This window comes from Setaria viridis, chromosome 2 (assembly GCF_005286985.2).
Source record: "Setaria viridis chromosome 2, Setaria_viridis_v4.0, whole genome shotgun sequence".
NCBI lineage: Eukaryota > Viridiplantae > Streptophyta > Magnoliopsida > Poales > Poaceae > Setaria > Setaria viridis.
Window position 1 is genome coordinate 15,042,489 of NC_048264.2, and position 20,936 is coordinate 15,063,424.

Below are 20,936 nucleotides of genomic sequence, written 5' to 3' on the forward strand. Positions count from 1 at the left end.
ATGAACATCATATATATTATTAGACTAGCAAAATACCCGTGCGTTGCTACGGTAGAAGATCAAATATGTTTTTCAAACTAATGATATTTTTTATTTCCATCACTAATTTTTTATTCCACTTATTGGATGTTTACACATTTAATAGAAAACCAAAAAGAATTTTGACTTAATTATTTCCTTGAACTCCAATACCCTTAAATTAAAAAAAAAATTTATTCAAGCAAGAGAGTTAAATCAGCCTCCGATAGCCACCGACCGGGGAGGGGGGGGAGAGTGTAAAGGCTAGTGGCTCTTGGAAATCTGGTGGGACGTTTTATCCCGGTTGCAACTAACAACCGGGACTAAAGGGAGCCTTTGGTCCCGATTGGTGTTTTCAACCTGGACAAAACGCCACCCCACACACAATACGCGCGCCCCACTTTCTCTCCTCCCTCTCCTTAATTCTAGCGCCGAGGCCTCCTCTCCTTAATTCCATTGCTATGAACCATGAGAGTGATGCAATAACCATCTAAAGGATCACATCTATCATACCCATGAGAGAAAAGGCTGGACAAGAGGAAATTCAATTCTTTGAGTTAACATGTGCTGTGAATCAAAATATTTTTTTATACAGTGATGGTCAGGATATCTATCTCTAAAATAGTATACCTATCTCCTGGATATATACATCGAGTGATGAAATAACCAGATTTTGACAGTAATTTGAATGATGAAGTGAACTAAACATGTTCCGAATCTTCATCTGATCTGATCAGTGGTCAAGGATGAGTTGCTACCACCCCACCATCTGCCACAGCTGCTGCAAACTTTGCCAAGTGCCATCATGCAAACAGAAGCTTTTGAACATGTTAACAATTATTTCTTATCACAAATCTAGACTACTGCACAGTGACCGGATGTTCCTAGTTGAATGCACTCTTGCATACTGAGCATACAATTTCTACAGTTGTTGAAAGAATAAGGCATCTATTGATGGAAAATAATTCCCCATCTCTTATGAGCATTCTATCGAACACATGGTAAGCTTGAATTCATCCATGTTGACAGAGTATTTTCATGAACAGAGCAAGTAGAGGAGAGGAGGTAGGAGCATTGCTGACAAACTGCGACATTCAAGAAGAAATTATGTGCAACAAACGTGAAGCATTTGAACTAATCCATATGTAAATAGGGAGGATTGAAAAGGTACCTCAAGGATGCTCACACTTGAAGGACTGAAGGAGCAAATGAAGATACAGGCCTGGGTAGATTGTAGGGTATCGCCAGTCGCCCCATTGCCTGGGAAGATTGCAGGGCAGACAAGGAGAATAAAGGGGCGGGGGGTGCTACTTCATGGGATGAGGCCAAGTGAGCAGCACAACGCCGACGCCGCAGACCCAATCGCTCCCAATACCCCCCAAGCCGAGATCCTGGGGCCAGCCGCATTGCTGTGGATAAAGGAGGGGATGGCGCCGCAGCTGACCGGCGCGTCGGACTCGGCGGCCGCGGCGGGCGGCGCGGCAGCCATCAACCCGCGGTTCCACCACTACCACCACCACCGCCTGCTGTAACATCTGCGGAAATCACCAACTAAAATCACCCGTTAAAAATCACCTTTAAAATCTTTTTACTGCTGAGCTCCCGGAACTCCAAAATTTTCCCGGCGAACTCGCCGTCTCGGCATCCGAGCCGACCCCTATCTTTTAGCTGTACCCGTAAATCTCGCCGCGTGCCGTCGACAGACCGCCGCACGCGTGCTCCGACCGCGTGCCACGATCGCCGCCGGCCCCTCTCTTTTCTTTCTCTTTTCCCTTCCCTTTTTCCTTTTCTTTTTTTCTTCCTTCTTAATTTCTCTTTCTTCTTCCTTCTTTCTCCTTCCTTCTTCTCCTTCCTTTCTCTTTCTTCTTCCTGGTTACTGGCGCCACTCCTCCTGGCCGGCGTCATCTCCACCACCCGACCGGCCCCCTCCCCGGTGCCATTAACTCCCGCCGGCACCCACACCCCCTGGCGCCACGCCGTCCGGCCGCCTTGGGCCCACGCTCGGGCCACGTGCCGCCGGCCCCTCGGCCGGTTCGGCCTCGCCGGCCACTCCGCCCGGACCGGCCCCGCCGGCCACTCCGCCCCGGCGCCTGGCGCCCGACCCCGCGCACGCCCGAACCCAGCCGCGCCCGCGCCCGGCGCGTCGCACCGGTCCTTCGGCCCCAGTCGGCGCGCCGCGCGTCGCCACCGCCGGCGCCGCTGCCGGACCCGGCCAACCCGCGGGCGTGTCCGCCATGCCGCGTCCCGGCCCCGCTCCACGACGCCACCCGCATGCCACCGCCGGCCCCTACCGCTCTCCGGCACCGCCCGCCGCCCGCCGCACGCCATCGCCGGCCCCACCGCGACACCGGCCGCCTCCCTCGCCGGCCTATAAAAAGGCCCGGCGCCCGGCCAACTCTCCTCACCCATCCACGAGCCGCCCGAAGCACCGCCACCTCCCGCCACAGCTTGTGCGCCGCCCCTCCCCGCCACCTGCACAACCGCCGCCGCCACCATCCGAGCTCCTCCACCCGAAAGCCGCCTCCACCAAGACAGCCGCCGGCCGCCCCACTCCCCATCCCGAAACTTCAAGGTAAGGGGCCAAATGGAGCTCCCTTCCACCGCAGCCCCCGACCCATGGCTCGCCGCCGGCGAAGCCCCGCCGGCCGGCCGCCGCCGGACCCCCAACTCCCCACTCTCTCTCTCCCTTTCCCTGGAAGAAGAAGAGAAAAAAGCTCTCCAATTCCGATCCGACCCCCAAGTTTCCAATTTACACATAGGTCCCTCCACCTCTCTCAAAGGCTATTTCACAGATCGGCCCCTCCACCCCAAAAAGTATTCGCAAATAAGTCCCTGGTTTATTATAAGTCAGTCCTAAACCCCCGTTTAAGCCCCTAATTCATGTTTAACCTGTCATTTCATGCGCCAAACTTCCTCCAATTAATCCCAAATTTTACCACGTCATCCTCTGAAATACTTCCGCCGATCCATATCCAAATTTCCTAAAAATAATCCTTCTACCTATTTTCCGTTCACGTTTTCTGTTCGGAGCTCACGGTTAAAAACCGATCTTTCTTTTATTTATTTGTGTGTCCGTTTGTGTGTGGCATAGATCGCGAATTGACCGAGGAGGATCCCGAGGAGGAGTTTGACCGCGAGCCCGAGCCCGAGGACCAGCAGCACGAGCCGGAACTCCCGGAAGGCTTTGAAGACGGCAAGTCCAATCTCACCCTTTGATGCATACTTAATACCTAGCTTTTCAAACACAACCTATTGGCCTGTTTTATGAAATGCATATTTTTTTACTGCAAGACATGGTTGGATAGCCACCCCTTGATTGTTATGATCATTCCTTGTTATCCTATGCTTATCTCTAAATATGACTTGCTCTGTTTAGATGATAACCACTGCTAGAACGCTTAGGAATTTGTTACACAACTCCAATCATTATTACAATGGTGTATTCGGAAAATAAATGTGTGTGTGTGTCCAAGTGAGAAAAATGGCCTTTTGGGTTCAAGAGAAAAGGATGTGTAGACAGGATGGATGGGTACTCCTTGCGTGGGATGCCAGGATGTTGTGCTCGTACCTTGGTGGTTGAGCAATGTCGGGAGATATCCATCTTGTCGTGATTAAGGACCGAGTTGATGTGTCATCTTGCCTAACTCCACCATCGTGCAACCACTCGACTGTTGTATGGGCAACGGCTTAGCATAAATCCCACTAGCTGAACTGTTAGCCTTCAGGGGTGCTGGTGAGCAGCGGGAGCCCATGGAAAAGGAGTAAGATCTTGGTGACTTAAGTCCCGGTTACGGTCTCGTGGATGAGTCGTGAACCCCTTGGGTGCTTCCGTGGGGACTAATCAGTCTTAGCTAAGGTGGGTAATGGCTTTGTTAGGATCCGCGCCGACACTATGGTGATCGTGCTGCAGTACCCTACTTGTGGGAAAAGTGTACAACCTCTGCAGAGTGAAAACCTATCCGGGTAGCCGTGTCCACGGCATTGGACGAGTTACGGCTTGGTCACATAACTAGTTCTTGGGCAAGGATGTCACGTGTGTGTGTGTGTGTTGGATTTTGGAAGAGTACGGCAGATGTGCCGTGCGCTTTGCGGATGGGGAGTCCGATAGCGATAAAGACTTGGATCCTTTGTGTAGGATCAACCCCACTCAATGTTTCGGGCACTAGAGGAAAGCTTTACAAAAACCCTTTCGAAAACAAACCCTTGCATATGTTGAAAATTTAGTTTTACCGCAAATAAACTCTAGCCTATCCTTGTTGTAACCTGTGCATAAACTTGCTTGTATCCCCCTCCGTGGATGGGGTTGGACTTGTTGAGTACATTCGTACTCACCCTTACTTCGTTGCTACAGAAGAAGACCCGGACTTCATCGCCAAGGACCTTGAGTAGAGGTTGTGTCCGCACCCAACGCTGCCTGTGGTGTTGGCCTTTCCAAGATGCTGCTACTGCTGCCGTGTAGTCCCGAGTGCTGTCTTTTGGCAGTCGCTTGGTTAGCTGCTGTTCTTTATTTACTGCTTATCGCTGCGTGGCTTTCACGCCCACTCCCTCGGGAGTTGTACGGTAACTGAATTATCTATCGAATAAATGTGCTATCAGCCTCCTGGGACTGATATTTGTATCACATTTAGTCTCTACTTATGTGGGGACGCTTCAGGTGGTATCAGAGCCGTCGTTGGCTGTAGGACGCGACCTTAGGACCGGATTAGCCCTTTTTGACCAAAATAAAAGACTTACAAAATTTCTGCCTACCTCTGCTCTATTGTGAAACTAATTTGTGCCCCGGATCTTTTCCAGATGGCCGAGGAAGGATGGGTCAACAGCCACTGCCTGGAGGAGCCTGGTTTTCCCAGATCACTGTTCGCCTGCATGGACCGCCTCGGGATTTATTAGCGTCCGGAGTACACCAGCAGGGAGTACGAGGACCGCGGGACCCCTCGGTGTGAGATGATCATCTACATCGGGCGGAGTAGCCGCTACCCCGACATCCAGCCATGGAATGTGACTGCCACCGGCTTTCGGCACAAGGATACTTATCAAGTGGTAGCCCGGAAGGCCCTCCGTTTCCTGTGCCAGATCTATGAGCGGCACATTGGCCGCACTCCAATGAGGTTCTACCCGCCGGTCAAGAAGAACCGACCGGTTTGGCTGGCCAGGGTGAGAACTTTGGAAGGACATGGACAGCGCGAGGATGACCCCACCGTGCTGCACATGGCTGCCTACCTTCTCACCTTGGACGAGCTCTACGACGAGCAGGCTGCTAAGTTGAAGCAGCAGACTCGTAGAGCCGAGGACGCAGAAGTTATGGTGAGGAGGCTTCAGGTGAAGTTGGCCGCCGCCGAAGCTCGAGCCACAGCCGCCCAAAGTAACGAGGCCATTGCTGTTGAGGCTCTCAAGGAAGCCGAGGACCGGCACTCCAAGGAACTGAAGGATGCCCACCTCACCATCCGTGCCAGAAGGAGGATGGTGGCCATTGAAGACGATGAGGCCCCGATCCTTGAAGGAATCCCCATTGCCCCGGGGCCCAGTAAGCGGAAGAGCCCGGATGCCACCCCGGCACCACCGCCTTCGGAAAGGAACTCCGAAGTGTCGGATGGAGTAGTGCCCGAGACCCCTCCAGCGGGCGGGACTCTGAAGGATGAAGTGCTGGCCCTTCTCCTTCCATTAGAAGACCACTCAGTCCAGGGAGAAGACTCGCCCCACGAGTAGTATGCCCAGCCAGAGTTGCCAAGGAATGAAGCCGTCATGGTCCGCAGTTTAGAGTTGTATCCTTCAGTTGTGTTGCTGTAACCGGTCGTGTGGTACGTGTTTTGGCCTTACCCCAGCAGTATTGTACCCCCCCCCCGTGGCAAAATAAATAAAACCGCTTGTGTTTGTTGCTTGTTAGCCTGTGTGTTTGTTGACAGGAGGTGGATTTTGTCTCTTCGAAAATACGAATTAACCACTTTAAAGATCACTAAGATCCAAATCACACTCTCATAAAGTCTCACTCAATCTGCAGATGCCGCCCAAGCGTACCACCAGGACTTCCCCAAGTCAGGCCCATGCCACTCCTAGTGCTGAGAGGCAGCCAGAAGGGCAAGGACCACCTCCAGCAGCGCTTCCTGAGGAGCAGGAAGTGAGCCAGCCAGAAGGAAGGGGAGAAAGTCAAGTGGGAGCACAGCAGCCACCACCCCCACCGGTTATTGATTTGGTTCAAGTAATGAACAACCAGACCCTCCTGCTGGAAGCTCTAGCCAACGCCATTACTCGCCAGAGGCCCCGCGGGCAGAACATGAATGAGAAGTTGATGGACTTCCTCCGGACCAAGCCACCCACTTTTGGCGGGTCCGTCAACCCTCTGGACGCAGATGACTGGCTGCGCGTCATCCAGAGGAAGCTGGAGCCATTTGGTTGTGAGGGCAGGGACAAAGTTCTCTTGGCTGCCCACCAGCTCACTGGGACTGCCCTAGCTTGGTGGGAGAACTACTGCTTTGCCGCCCAGGATGCCTCCACTATCACCTGGGATGAGTTCGTGACGGAATTCCGTCGCTACCATATCCCCGCAGCTACCATGAAGCACAAGGCGGATGAGTTCCGTGAGCTCCGCCAAGGCAACAGGTCTGTGGAAGAGTACACCTTCCAGTTCATGGAGCTGGCCCGTTATGCTCCAGAGGAGGTGGACAAGGATGAGAAGAAGCAGGACATGTTCAAGAAAGGCTTGAACGCAGAACTGAGGACCCTGCTCACTCCCCAGATCTACCCCAACTTCAACACCTTGATGAACATGGCCATCTTGACTGAGAGGGCCAAGGCGGAAGAGCGGAGGGACAACAAGCATCGGTTCCTGGAGAGCAAGGCACACCAGCAGGACCGATTCCAGAAGCCAAGGAGCTTCGGTCACCCCTTGCCCAGATCCCAAGATCCCATGCATTATCGGACCCAGTCCCAAGCATCTGGCTCGCATCAGACCGCTGCCCCATTCAGGAGCCAGAACCCTATCAAGGCCCCACAGAGCAGCGCCAGCCAAGTCACTGGCAATGGTAGGGCATGCTTCAACTGCAGGGAGCCAGGACATTTCATCGCCAACTGCCCCTATGCCAACAAGCCAGCAGCATCAGCCTTGTCCAACTCAGTAGCTGGGCCCAGGGCCGCATTGTCAGGGGCTAACCGTGTGCCAGTCCGCAGCAGCGGCAACCCCAGCAACAACAACGACCAGCAGATGAGGCCGCCCCAGCAGTCATTCGGACGAGCCCGCGTCAACCACATCGGCGCGCAGGAGGCTCGCGAAGCTCAGGGCGTGGTACTCGGTGAGTTTCTAGTCAGCTCAGTCTTGGCAACAGTACTTTTTGATTCTGGAGCATCACATTCCTTCATATCCTCAAGTTTTGTGGAAGAACATCATATACCTACAGTACTACTAAAGTTACCCCTATTAACCCGGACTCCTGGAGCCGACATTCAGTGTCGGCTAGGTTGTTCTCGGGTAAGGATCAATTTAAGTGGGGTAGAATTTCTAGCGGATCTAGTAGTACTTAAGTCTAAGGGGATAGATGTGATTCTTGGAATGGACTGGTTGAGCCTGCATGACGGTCATATAGGGTGTGCTGATAAGTTAGTGCACCTGACCAATCGAGATGGTGTGCAAGTGACCTGTCACACTCGAGGAAGTGGCCCAGACCCCATGGTGTTTAGCATGGAGACCAAGACCATAGAAGAAGTCCCGGTAGTGAGTGAATACCCGGACGTCTTTCCCGAGGAACTACCTGGAATGCCCCCTGACAGGGACATAGAGTTCGTAATTGACCTCGTCCCCGGAACCTCCCCTATAGCCAAGAGACCCTATAGGATGGCAGCCTCAGAGTTAGCCGAACTGAAGAAACAGTTGGGAGAATTGCAGCAGAGTGGCTTTATCAGGCCTAGCTCATCCCCGTGGGGAGCCCCCGTACTTTTTGTCAAGAAGAAAGACGGGAGTATGAGGATGTGCGTAGATTATCGCGCACTAAATGAGGTCACCATTAAGAACAAATACCCCCTCCCCAGAATAGATGACCTATTCGACCAACTAAAAGGAGCCAAGTATTTCTCCAAGATAGATCTGAGATCAGGGTACCATCAGCTCAAGATCAAAGAGAGCGACATCCCGAAGACAGCCTTTGTCACCCGTTATGGTCAATTTGAGTTTACAGTGATGTCCTTTGGATTGACCAATGCACCTGCTTATTTCATGAACCTGATGAACAAGGTGTTTATGGACGAGTTAGATAAGTTTGTCGTAGTCGTTATTGACGACATACTTATTTACTCCAAGAGTGTTCAGGAGCATGAACAACATATACGGGTGGTATTAGAAAAATTGAGAGCCCACCAACTCTATGCTAAATTCAGCAAGTGCGAATTTTGGCTGGAGAAAGTGGCATTCCTTGGTCATATCTTGACCGCGGAAGGAGTAGCAGTTGATCCTAAGAAGGTTGAAGCCGTCTCCAACTGGCAGCAACCCACCAATGTTAGTGAGATCAGGAGTTTTCTGGGTTTAGCTGGGTATTATCGGAGGTTTATTGAAGGATTCTCCAAGATAGCCCGGCCCATGACAGAGTTGCTCAGGAAAGATAAGAAGTTCACGTGGACCGAGTCATGTGAGCGGAGCTTCCAAGAACTGAAGAAGAGGTTGACGACCGCCCCGGTGCTAACCTTGCCAGATATCCAGCGAGACTTCGTCATCTACTGTGATGCATCTCGATAAGGATTAGGATGTGTCCTCATGCAGGATGGAAAGGTTGTGGCATATGCTTCTCGACAGCTCAAGCCCCATGAACAGAACTACCCAACCCATGACTTAGAGTTTGCAGCCGTAGTGCATGCCCTCAAGATCTGGAGACATTATCTGATTGGGAATAAGTGCGAAATCTACACCGACCATAAAAGCCTAAAGTACATTTTCACCCAGCCCGATCTGAACTTAAGGCAAAGGCGGTGGTTAGAACTGGTAAAGGACTACAACCTGGAAATCCATTACCACCCTGGTAAAGCTAATGTTGTAGCTGATGCCTTAAGCAGAAAGTTCTATGGACAGCCCGGACCCGAGAATGCCCATCTACAAGAAGAAGTGGCCCGGCTGAATGTGCATATCATTCCCCAGAATACTAGCCGCAGGCTAAGTGTCCAGCCCACCTTGGAGGATAAAATCCGAGAAGCCCAGGGTTCAGACCAAGACTTAGTAAAAATCCGCAAGCAAACTGGAGAAAATAAAGCCCCGGATTTCAGGGTAGATGACAAGGGAACCTTGTGGTACAAGGACAGAATTTGTGTCCCCAAGGACGGAGAATTCCGGCAGACCATCATGGATGAAGCCCATAACTCGGCATACTCCATTCACCCCGGATCCACCAAGATGTATATGGACTTAAAGCAGAAATACTGGTGGAATGGAATGAAGGCAGACATAGCTCAGTTTGTCGCCCGTTGTGAAACTTGCCAAAGGGTCAAGGCCGAGCACCAGAAGCCAGCCGGCTTGCTGCAACCCTTGCCTATCCCAGTTTGGAAGTGGGATGAGATCGGCATGGATTTTGTAGTAGGCTTGCCCAGAACTCAGAAGGGAAATGACTCCATATGGGTAATAGTGGACCGACTCACTAAAGTTGCTCACTATTTACCCGTACGGACCACCTATGGTGGAGAAAGACTAGCCCGACTCTACGTCGACAACATAGTAAAGCTGCATGGTGTGCCCAGCAGGATCGTCTCGGATAGAGGGACCCAATTCACCTCCAGGTTTTGGAGAAGTTTGCATAAAGCCATGGGTACCAAATTGGACTTTAGTTCAGCCTACCACCCCCAGACTGATGGCCAAACAGAGAGGGTGAACCAAATCATGGAAGATATGTTGAGGGCGTGTGTCCTCACCTATGGAAAGGATTGGGAACAAAGCTTACCCTATGCAGAGTTCTCATACAACAATAGTTATCAAGCCAGCCTAGGCATGTCACCATTTGAGGCCCTTTATGGCAGAAAGTGTCGGACCCCTTTGATGTGGTCAGAAGTAGGAGAACGCTCCTTAGTCAGACCAGCTTTCATCAAGGAAGCAGAAGACCGTGTGGCAGAAATCCGAGAAAAGCTGAAGGCTGCACAGTCCAGATAGAAGAGCTACTCGGACAAAAGGAGACGGGAATTGTGCTTCAATGAGGGAGATTTTGTCTACCTCAAGGTATCCCCGATTCGGGGCACTCGAAGGTTTCAAGTGCAAGGAAAACTAGCCCCTCGATATATTGGACCATACCAGGTGTTAAAGAGAGTTGGAGCCGTAGCATACCGCATCCAACTTCCTGAGGAAATGTCGGATATACACCCGGTATTTCATGTCTCCCAGCTGAGAAAATGTTTGAGAGTACCGGAGGAGCAAGTACCGGTGGAAACAATAGACCTGCAAAAGGACCTTCGGTATCAAGAAGTGCCTGTCAGAATTTTGGACACTGTCACCAGAAGGACGAGGAGTACAGCAGTCCGGATCTGCAGAGTGCAATGGAGCAGGCATGGCGAAGAAGAGGTCACGTGGGAACGCGAGGATGCGTTAAAGAAGGAATTCCCCCATCTCTTCAGGACTCAGTCGAATCTCGAGGATGAGATTCAATTTAAGTGGGGTAGGTTTGTAACATCCGCGGAAATCACCAACTAAAATCACCCGTTAAAAATCGCCTTTAAAATCTTTTTACCGCTGAGCTCCCGGAATTCCAAAATTTTCCCGGCGAACTCGCCGTCTCGGCATCCGAGCCGACCCCTATCTTTTAGCTGTACCCGTAAATCTCGCCACGTGCCGTCGACAGACCGCCGCGCGCGTGCTCCGACCGCGTGCCACGATCGCCGCCGGCCCCTCTCTTTTCTTTCTCTTTTCCCTCCCCTTTTTCCTTTTCTTTTTTTCTTCCTTCTTCCTTTCTCTTTCTTCTTCCTTCTTTCTCCTTCCTTCTTCTCCTTCCTTTCTCTTTCTTCTTCCTGGTTACTGGCACCACTCCTCCCGGCCGGCGTCACCTCCACCACCCGACCGGCCCCCTCCCCGGCGCCATTAACTCCCGCCGGCACCCACACCCCCTAGCACCACGCCGTCCGGCCGCCTTGGGCCCACGCTCGGGCCACGTGCCGCCGGCCCCTCGGCCGGTTCGGCCTCGCCGGCCACTCCGCCCCGGCGCCTAGCGCCCGACCCCGCGCACGCCCGAACCCAGCCGCGCCCGCGCCCGGCGCGTCGCACCGGTCCTTCGGCCCCAGCCGGCGCGCCGCGCGTCGCCACCGCCGGCGCCGCTGCCGGACCCGGCCAACCCGCGGGCGTGTCCGCCACGCCGCGTCCCGGCCCCGCTCCACGACGCCACCCACACGCCACCGCCGGCCCCTACCGCTCTCCGGCACCACCCGCCGCCCGCCGCACGCCATCGCCGGCCCCACCGCGACACCGGCCGCCTCCCTCGCCGGCCTATAAAAAGGCCCGGCGCCCGGCCAACTCTCCTCACCCATCCACAAGCCGCCCGAAGCACCGCCACCTCCCGCCACCGCTTGTGCGCCGCCCCTCCCCGCCACCTGCCCAACCGCCGCCGCCACCATCCGAGCTCCTCCACCCGAAAGCCGCCTCCACCAAGACAGTCGCCGGCCGCCCCACTCCCCGTCCCGAAACTTCAAGGTAAGGGGCCAAATGGAGCTCCCTTCCACCGCCGCCCCCGACCCATGGCTCGCCGCCGGCGAAGCCCCGCCGGCCGGCCGCCGCCGGACCCCCAAATCCCCACTCTCTCTCTCCCTTTCCCTGGAAGAAGAAGAGAAAAAAGCTCTCCAATTCCGATCCGACCCCCAAGTTTCCCCAATTTACACATAGGTCCCTCCACCTCTCTCAAAGGCTATTTCACAGATCGGCCCTCCACCCCAAAAAGTATTCGCAAATAAGTCCCTAGTTTATTATAAGTCAGTCCTAAACCCCCGTTTAAGCCCCTAATTCATGTTTAACCTGTCATTTCATGCGCCAAACTTCCTCCAATTAATCCCAAATTTTACCACGTCATCCTTTGAAATACTTCCGCCGATCCATATCCAAATTTCCCAAAAATAATCCTTCTACCTATTTTCCGTTCACGTTTTCTGTTCGGAGCTCACGGTTAAAAACCGATCTTTCTTTTATTTATTTGTGTGTCCGTTTGTGTGTGCCGTAGATCGCGAATTGACCGAGGAGGATCCCGAGGAGGAGTTTGACCGCGAGCCCGAGCCCAAGGACCAGCAGCACGAGCCGGAACTCCCGGAAGGCTTTGAAGACGGCAAGTCCAATCTCACCCTTTGATGCATACTTAATACCTAGCTTTTCAAACACAACCTATTGGCCTGTTTTATGAAATGCATATTGTTTTACTGTAAGACATGGTTGGATAGCCACCCCTTGATTGTTATGATCATTCCTTGTTATCCTATGCTTATCTCTAAATATGACTTGCTCTGTTTAGATGATAACCACTGCTAGAACGCTTAGGAATTTGTTACACAACTCCAATCATTATTACAATGGTGTATTCGGAAAATAAATGTGTGTGTGTGTCCAAGTGAGAGAAATGGCTTTTTGGGTTCAAGAGAAAAGGATGTGTAGACAGGATGGATGGGTACTCCTTGCGTGGGATGCCAGGATGTTGTGCTCGTACCTTGGTGGTTGAGCAATGTCGGGAGATATCCATCTTGTCGTGATTAAGGACCGAGTTGATGTGTCATCTTGCCTAACTCCACCATCGTGCAACCACTCGACCGTTGTATGGGCAACGGCTTAGCATAAATCCCACTAGCTGAACTGTTAGCCTTCAGGGGTGCTGGTGAGCAGCGGGAGCCCATGGAAAAGGAGTAAAGTAAGATCTTGGTGACTTAAGTCCCGGTTACGGTCTCGTGGATGAGTCGTGAACCCCTTGGGTGCTTCCGTGGGGACTAATCAGTCTTAGCTAAGGTGGGTAATGGCTTTGTTAGGATCCGCGCCGACACTACGGTGATCGTGCTGCGGTACCCTACTTGTGGGAAAAGTGTACAACCTCTGCAGAGTGAAAACCTATCCGGGTAGCCGTGTCCACAGCATTGGACGAGTTACGGCTTGGTCACATAACTAGTTCTTGGGCAAGGATGTCACGTGTGTGTGTGTGTGTTGGATTTTGGAAGAGTCCGGCAGATGTGCCGTGCGCTATGGCGGATGGGGAGTCCGATAGCGATAAAGACTTGGATCCTTTGTGTAGGATCAACCCCACTCAATGTTTCCGGCACTAGAGGAAAGCTTTACAAAAATCCTTTCGAAAACAAACCCTTGCATATGTTGAAAATTTAGCTTTACCGCAAATAAACTCTAGCCTATCCTTGTTGTAACCTGTGCATAAACTTGCTTGTATCCCCCTCCGTGGATGGGGTTGGACTTGTTGAGTACGTTCGTACTCACCCTTACTTCGTTGCTACAGAAGAAGACCCGGACTTCATCGCCAAGGACCTTGAGTAGAGGTTGTGTCCGCACCCAACGCTGCCTGTGGTGTTGGCCTTTCCAAGATGCTGCTACTGCTGCCGTGTAGTCCCGAGTGCTGTCTTTTGGCAGTCGCTTGGTTAGCCGCTGTTCTTTATTTACTGCTTATCGCTGCGTGGCTTTCACGCCCACTCCCTCGGGAGTTGTACGGTAACTGAATTATCTGTCGAATAAATGTGCTATCAGCCTCCTGGGACTGATATTTGTATCACATTTAGTCTCTACTTATGTGGGGACGCTTCACCTGCCCCCGCGCCACCACCACCCGGCCCCCGCCTTACTCCTCTCCAAGCTCGCCTTCTGGTCCGTCTGCTCCCTCTCACTCCTCCTTGCCTTCCTCCTCCTCTCCCCGTCCTCGGCGCCCGCCCTGCGCGCCGCGCCCGAGTCCCCGTGCCTCTCGCTCCACTCCTCCCCGGCCGTGGCTGAGGCGGCTTGGGCGCGGCCGGGGCCGGGGCAGCGTGGGCGGCTGGGGCCGAGGCCGGGCGGCACGGGGACTCAGGCACAGCGCGTGGGGTGGGCAGTCACAACGCTCTCTGGATGGATGAAGAAAAAACAGTCGAGCCTATGACAGGTGGGATCCACGACGGACGATTTTTTTTTTGGCAGAAGCGTTATTTACTTTTAATATTAGGTATAGATTAGCTCGATGGTATCAATGGGTGCGGTCTGTGGTGCCTCATGCCTGGGTGGTTACATGCCTAACCGGCTAGCTTAAAGCAACCAAGCTCTGTACTAGCAATTGGGCAGGAGCGCCCCTGCCCCACCTGTCTGTCCCCCCTCTGTGTCTGCTCCACCTGCCAAACTGCCTCGCCTTCTTTCCTCAATCCTCAACCGAAACAGGGCAGAGTGGAGCAGAGGAGGCCACACAACTCAACAACTGCAGGCTCGAGCAAAGCAGCGTGCGGAGCAGATCGGATGGCACCTCCGTCGCCCCCGTCGGGCGTGCGCGTGGTCGACCGGATCCGCGTGTTCTGAATCTAATATTTACCTAAAGTAGCCAATAGACATGCATACCTAATGCAAGAGTGCCGTGACACATTGTTTGCACTATGAACAGCTTATATAATTATATTAGCCTCCATGTTATTAGTGGTAGTGGGTGTGGTGCCTGGGCGGTTACATTGCCATTTGCCAAACTGGCTAGCTTAAAGCAGCCAAGCTCTGTACTTAGCAAGTCGGGCAGGAGCGGCACCTGCCCCACCTGTCAGTGTCCCCCTCTACTTCTGATTTCCCTGCCAAGCTGGCTGCCTCGCCTTCTTTCCTCAATCCTCAACCGGAGCAGGGCGGAGCAGAGTGGAGCAGAGGAGGCCACTCAACAACTGCAGACCAGAGCAGAGCAGCGGCGCAGAGCAGATCAGATGGCGCCCCCGTCGTCCCCGCCGGACGTGCGCCTGGTCGACCGGATCCGCGTCTCGCCGGCGCCGTCCGATTCCGCGCAAGAGCACGCGCTGCCGCTCACCTTCTTCGACGTGGCCTGGCTCTTCACCGGCCCCGTCGAGCGCCTCTTCTTCTTCCGCCACCCGGACCCGTCATCCGCGCTTCCGCTCCTCCGATCCTCGCTCCCCGTCGCACTCCGCCGCTTCTACCCGCTCGCCGGCACCATCAGGCCCCACGCGCCCTTCCTCTGCTCATACGCCCGCGGCGCCGACGCCCTCACCCTGGTCGTCGCCGAGTTCGACAGCCCCGACGACTTCGACCACCTCGTCGCCAGGGCGCCCAGGGACCTGTCCCGGATCCGCGCACTCGTGCCGCAGCTCCCGCCGCCGGGGGACGACGGGGCGTTCGCGCTCGCCGCCTTGCAGGTCACCGTCTTCCCCGGCCGCGGCCTCTGCCTCGGCGTCTCCGTCCACCATGCCGCCTGCGACGACGCCTCCACCATGCACTTCGTCCGCACCTGGGCCGCCGCCTGCCGCCTAGGCCTCGAGAGCGGCGACGGATCCGGGGACGCCACTCTGCCGCCGCCCCCGGTGCTGGACCGCTCCCTCGTCGCCGACCCGGATGACCTGCGCGGGAAGACGCTCGCCGGGATGGCGCGCCTCGCCCCTCCTCCGCCGCCTCCGCCTCAGCAGCAGCAGGAAGAGCAAACGCCGATGGTGATGGCGTCGTTCCTGCTGCCGCGCCACCAGATCGACCGCATCAAGGAGGGCGCGGCGGCGAGGTCGGATGCCAAGGCGTCGTCGTTCGTGGCGGCGTCGGCGCTGGCGTGGGTGTGCCTCCTCAAGTCCGGATCCGCGGGCGTCGCGGGGGCGGAGCGCAGCCACATGCTCTTCTCCGCCGAGTGCCGGTCCAGGCTGGCGCCGCCGCTGCCCGCCGAGTACTTCGGCAACTGCCTGCGCCCCTGCTTCGTGGAGGCCGCCACGGCAGACCTCCTCTCCGGCGACACGGCCGACGGCGTGGCCGCTGCGGCGTCGGCGATCGGGAGCGCGATCCGGGAGATGGAGCAGGGCGTGCTGGAGGGCGCGGAGGGGTGGCTGGGCAGGGTGCTGTCGGTGCTCCCGGAGCGGCCCATGTCGGTGGGCGGGTCACCCAGGCACGGCGTGTACGAGACCACGGACTTCGGGTGGGGGCGGCCGGCGAGGGTGGAGATGGTGTCGGTGGAGAAGACGCCAGGGACGGTGGCGCTGGCGGACAGCCCGGAGGGTGACGGCGGCATCGAGCTCGGGGTCGTGTTGCCGCCCGACGCCATGGACGCCTTCGCATCCTGCTTTGCCGATGCCCTCGCCGGCGCCACCATCTGACTGGCATTGCCGACCCGAGGTGCAGCTACATTCTTCAGCAACACAAAACCGAGATTCAGGGGGCGTTTGGTTCCTTTGCATATTTTTAAGCGAGTGTCACATCAATGTTTAGATACTAATTAGAAGTATTAAACGTAGGCTATTTACAAAACCCATTACATAAGTGGAGGCTAAACAGCGAGACGAACCTATTAAGCCTAATTAATCCATCATTAGCAAATGTTTACTGTAGCAACACATTGTCAAATCATGGACTAATTAGGCTTAATAGATTCGTCTCGCCGTTTAGCCTCCACTTATGTAATGGATTTTGTAAATAGTTTACGTTTAATACTCCTAATTTTGTAATGGATTTTGTAAATGGAACCAAACCAGGCCCGCATCCAAGCAGCGCAGTACCAGCATCTTTTGAGTTTTGTATTTAATTTGCTTTGCTGGTTGAGTGAGCTTGATCTGGAAGTAGTACAGCATGCACTGCGAAGTGGAGTAATAAGCTGTTTGTAAGCTGATCGAATTGTTCGAAATCAATCGAACACACATTATGAATGAATTGTTTGCAATGTTCTTGAGATTATATCCACAGGATTACAGTATAAACATAATGATGATCCTGGAGCCTGTTGGGAACTTAGCTACAATGAAAATGGAGTTGCTATTGGAAAGGAAATTTCTGTTCCTTTGCTAGAACTGGGCTGTGGCGATGTATGTGGTCAGAATTCCTGTCCGCTCAGTTCAACAAGGCCCAACCCAACAGCCAGGAAGGAGCCCACAACTCATACCCTCCACCTGCGGCTTCGTTTGGCAGTTCGTGGGTTGAATCCACGGGACAACGAATCTCAGGGAGGGATCCGGTGGATCCCCTCCACCCACCCAATCCACGTCCACGCCAGGGTCTTTAGTCCATGCGGTGGGTTTAAACCCTGAGATGCTAATTATTATTTGGCTGAGATTGGGTAGACAGGGATTCCACTGTGCTAATGTAATTCGATCAAACCAGCATTAAAAAATCTTTAAAAATAAAAACTTGAGAAATTAAACTTAATCGTGATGCCATCATCCCATATTAATATCATCTAAGTTACTATATCAATTAATCACCATTAATGCTAAATTTTCTAACTTCTCCAGCTAACAAAAATAACATAATCCCCATGGGCAACCGACAAGTATGAAGGAACATGCTGCTGATTCTTGCTCTTGCAGTTAGAACTGAGACAAATGTCAAACAACTTGACTCATGATCCTCTGCAAAGTCTGAATCACAACAGATTGAAGTATGTCAGTGCTTTTAAGTATGTCGAAATCACACCAAATAAGAAAAATTGTGATGAAGCAAATAGACAAGCAAAGAACCTAAGCCAGACACGACTAAGATTTTCAGTACAAAATTCTAATAATCTTTGAATAAGCCAATACCCTGAACCTACTCTGAATAAGCCTGCTAATCATACATTCCATTGCATTGCTAGCATATCGACAAGCAAAGAACCTACAACTAATCATACAGTGAAAAGCCATATATGCTAGATATATAGTGAAAAAGCAAGACTGACAGAGGTGATACATATACATTCCATTGCATTGCAATGCAAGAACTGTCAATCAGACACTTGCTTCCACTAGCTAGTTAAGAGTGTACATAATACATACATTCAAATGATAGGTTCATGGCAAAAAAAACTACAGGACCACAGGCTGACAAAAGAGCAACAATATCAAGAATACAGATAATGGTATATAAGGTACAAGTAAAGGAACTATACTGACTGATGAAAGGCTATAACATCTGACAACTAATACTGACAGCAATATGCTTCGATTGAGTCGGCCAACAAGAATCAGGTTGCCATCAGAAACTTCCTCACTCTAAAAACATTGCATTCAGTAACTACTATACCTCACTCTGAACATTGCAATCAGAGACTACCTCACTTTGGACATTCAATCAGAAACTACCTCAACACGCCAACTAACATGATCTCAGACAAATCCACGCAGGGACCATAGGAAAGCTGAAAAACCTGTTGCTACCTCAAGGGAGAAGCCTAACAGTACCAACTCATTATCAACAAACACTAGCACGACATGTCAATTACCTTGATCCATCCTTAGAATCTCTAGGAAAATGCAAGAACTAGCAGTCGGACAAGCAAAGAACTCACCAAGGGTTAGAGGATTGGAGCATGAGGAAGAAGCCAACTGGGAACAAATCCCGAGATCTGAGAGGGGAGTGGCTTCACGATCCATCCAGGGCGGCCTTGAGATGAGCGTCCTTGCCTGCATACATACACGTTGCCAGAAAAGAACATACAGCAGTCAGAGTAATGAGAGAAAAAACAAAAGAAAAAACTCAAAGGCAAAAATTCTTTAATAGGTGACATCATACTACAAATCATGAGAGAAACTTGCTAGGATCTGCCAGAGTTTATATGCAGCACGACATTGAAGCAAGATGTCCCTGGAGAGTAGAGATAGAACTGGTTACTGAAAGTGAAAGGCAGAAGAAGTCATTATTTGCCTGATAAGCAAGATGTCCCCAAAGAGTAGCAAGATGAACTAAAAAGGAAATTAGCAGACTCCTGAATTCTTTTGGAAAAAAATATTTCCCCAAAGACTAAGCATATAAGTGGCAATAAGCATCATCTGAATTAAGCACAAATCACTCTCATATGATTTAAGCACAAATCACTTACTGTTACATGCATCCAACACAAATTTATTATGCATACAACTACACAAGGGGAAATTAGCCCAGAAGAAGTAAAACGTCCGCAAGGAATTAGAACCTAGCAAGAAGCCTCTCCGGGCGGATCCAGGATAGGACATGAGCATGTGTTTAACCGTGCAAGAATGGAAGGAGAAGGACGAGAGGGGAGGGGAGGATATGCACTTGGTGAACTGGAGGAGCCGAATCGAGGTTGGTGTGGGAGGAGCAGGGGCCGTCGCCGCCGCCGTCACCACTGCCTGCCGAACCCTAGCAGCAAGAAAAAAGGGGATGAGGAGAAGGAGAAGGGGAGAGGATGAGGCGGAGGAGGAGGAGGAGGCGTACCTTCCCGCTGTCGCTGTGCTTGCCGCCGGCGCCGCGAGGGACGAGCGGAGGAGTCACCGAGCGGCGAGCGCGATGCGGAGCGGGGCGTCCTCCCCGGTGTGCGGTGACGGCGATGGATAACCGCGTGGATTGGGGGTGGGTCGAATCCGACCCCGCGGTAGGGTCAGCGACTGCGAGTTGCCTGATCTTACCCCTAATACCTAATACCTTTTAATACCTTAAAAAATTGAACTCCAAAAGTTCATCCAAAACTTCAAAAATAATTAGCAACGCGAAAAAACACCGTCTTAACCTCGTATATTTTCGCAGCCACGGTCTTCCTCTAATCCCCCACGAGCTCCTTCCCGCGCCCGCTCTTTTTTTCGCACCCTCATCTCCTGGCAGCGCTGTCCTCTCCCGGCGGTTCCCTCATCTCCCGACGACAGGCGGGGGCGGCCCTCCTCTCCCGGTGGTGGCTCTCCTCTCCCGGCGACCGGTGAGCGCTAGGCGGCAGCGGGTTGGGATGCGGACCTCCTCTCTCGGCGGCGCCCTCCTCTCCCGGCAGGCGAGCGCCCACCGTGCGTTGGCGGCTTGCACGAGCAACAGGTACGTCCGGCTCGAGGTTCACCAGTTGCTGCAATGCGGATAATGTCTCACGATTTCGGTCGAGCGAATCGCCATCCCTAGATCGTCTTCGATTTGTTTGTCAGTAGTGTGCCTGGAAACTAAACTAGCTATATGCATGCTATCTACTTTTCTGACACTCTGTAGCAAGGAAGTTGTTCTTCTGCCGGGTTGCTATTAGTGTTAGAACAACTGGAAGCAGCGCTGACCACTGTCATCAGAAACAAAACCTACATTAGTAGCAGGGGCCGGGGAAGCCTTTCTTCTAAACAAACATTCATTAGTATGTACATATGTATATCCCACCAATATCTCCACTAGATGTTTGGGGGGCATGGAAGCATAAAAGTTCTTATAATAAATATGCAACCAATTGAATAGATAGCTAGCTCACCAGCTGCAGAACCAAGCTGAAAAAAGATGGCGAAGGTGTAGCTGATTCCCGTCACGCAGTAGACGAGGGCCAGAAGAAGCACGTAGTTTTCCCATATTGATGACCTCGGGTTGTTAAAGAAGTAAAACATGGAGAGGTAGACAATCGGCTTGATAATTGTGTTGAAGTGATCTATTGTATGTTTGGACAAGAAGTATGCCAGTGAGCTCATGCCGGATGCTCTCTCCCTCCAGTATTGTATTTTCTCCGGTGAAAATGACCTCAGGGCCCCAATCTTGCACAGCAGAGCTGCAGCCAAAAGAAGTGCAGCCAACATAAGCTTATTCGCAAATGAACCTAAAAGTTCTGATTATTGCTTACAAAGTTCAAGCATACAATAATTGCAAAATCATCTCCTTTCCATGACAGGTTCAGATTAATTTAGAGTCCTAAGCATACTGCACTCAACTTAGTTTTCCAGAAGTTTCTTATTCATCCATGTACCAAAACCAGATTCTATTTATATTACAATTTTCCAGTTGTTGCTTTCTTTGCATCTCCGCATGGTAAGTCTGCTGGATTTTTATCCTTTTACATAGTAGGATGGACGAAGTCACGCAAGCCGTTGAGAATCTGAAGAAAGAATGGAACTAAGCGGTTTTACAGTTTGAG

General features: G+C 52.4%; 1 protein-coding gene across 1 annotated transcript; it reads left to right on the top strand.

Annotated features, from left to right (window-relative positions):
- Nucleotides 1-14,858: 14,858 nt before the first annotated feature.
- On the top strand, nt 14,859-16,813 carry LOC117845010 (coumaroyl-CoA:anthocyanidin 3-O-glucoside-6''-O-coumaroyltransferase 2). Its single transcript, XM_072292137.1, has one exon. The coding sequence runs from the start codon at nt 14,860-14,862 to the stop codon at nt 16,237-16,239; it is 1,380 nt and encodes a 459-aa protein (XP_072148238.1). The 5' UTR covers nt 14,859; the 3' UTR covers nt 16,240-16,813.
- Nucleotides 16,814-20,936: the final 4,123 nt, after the last annotated feature.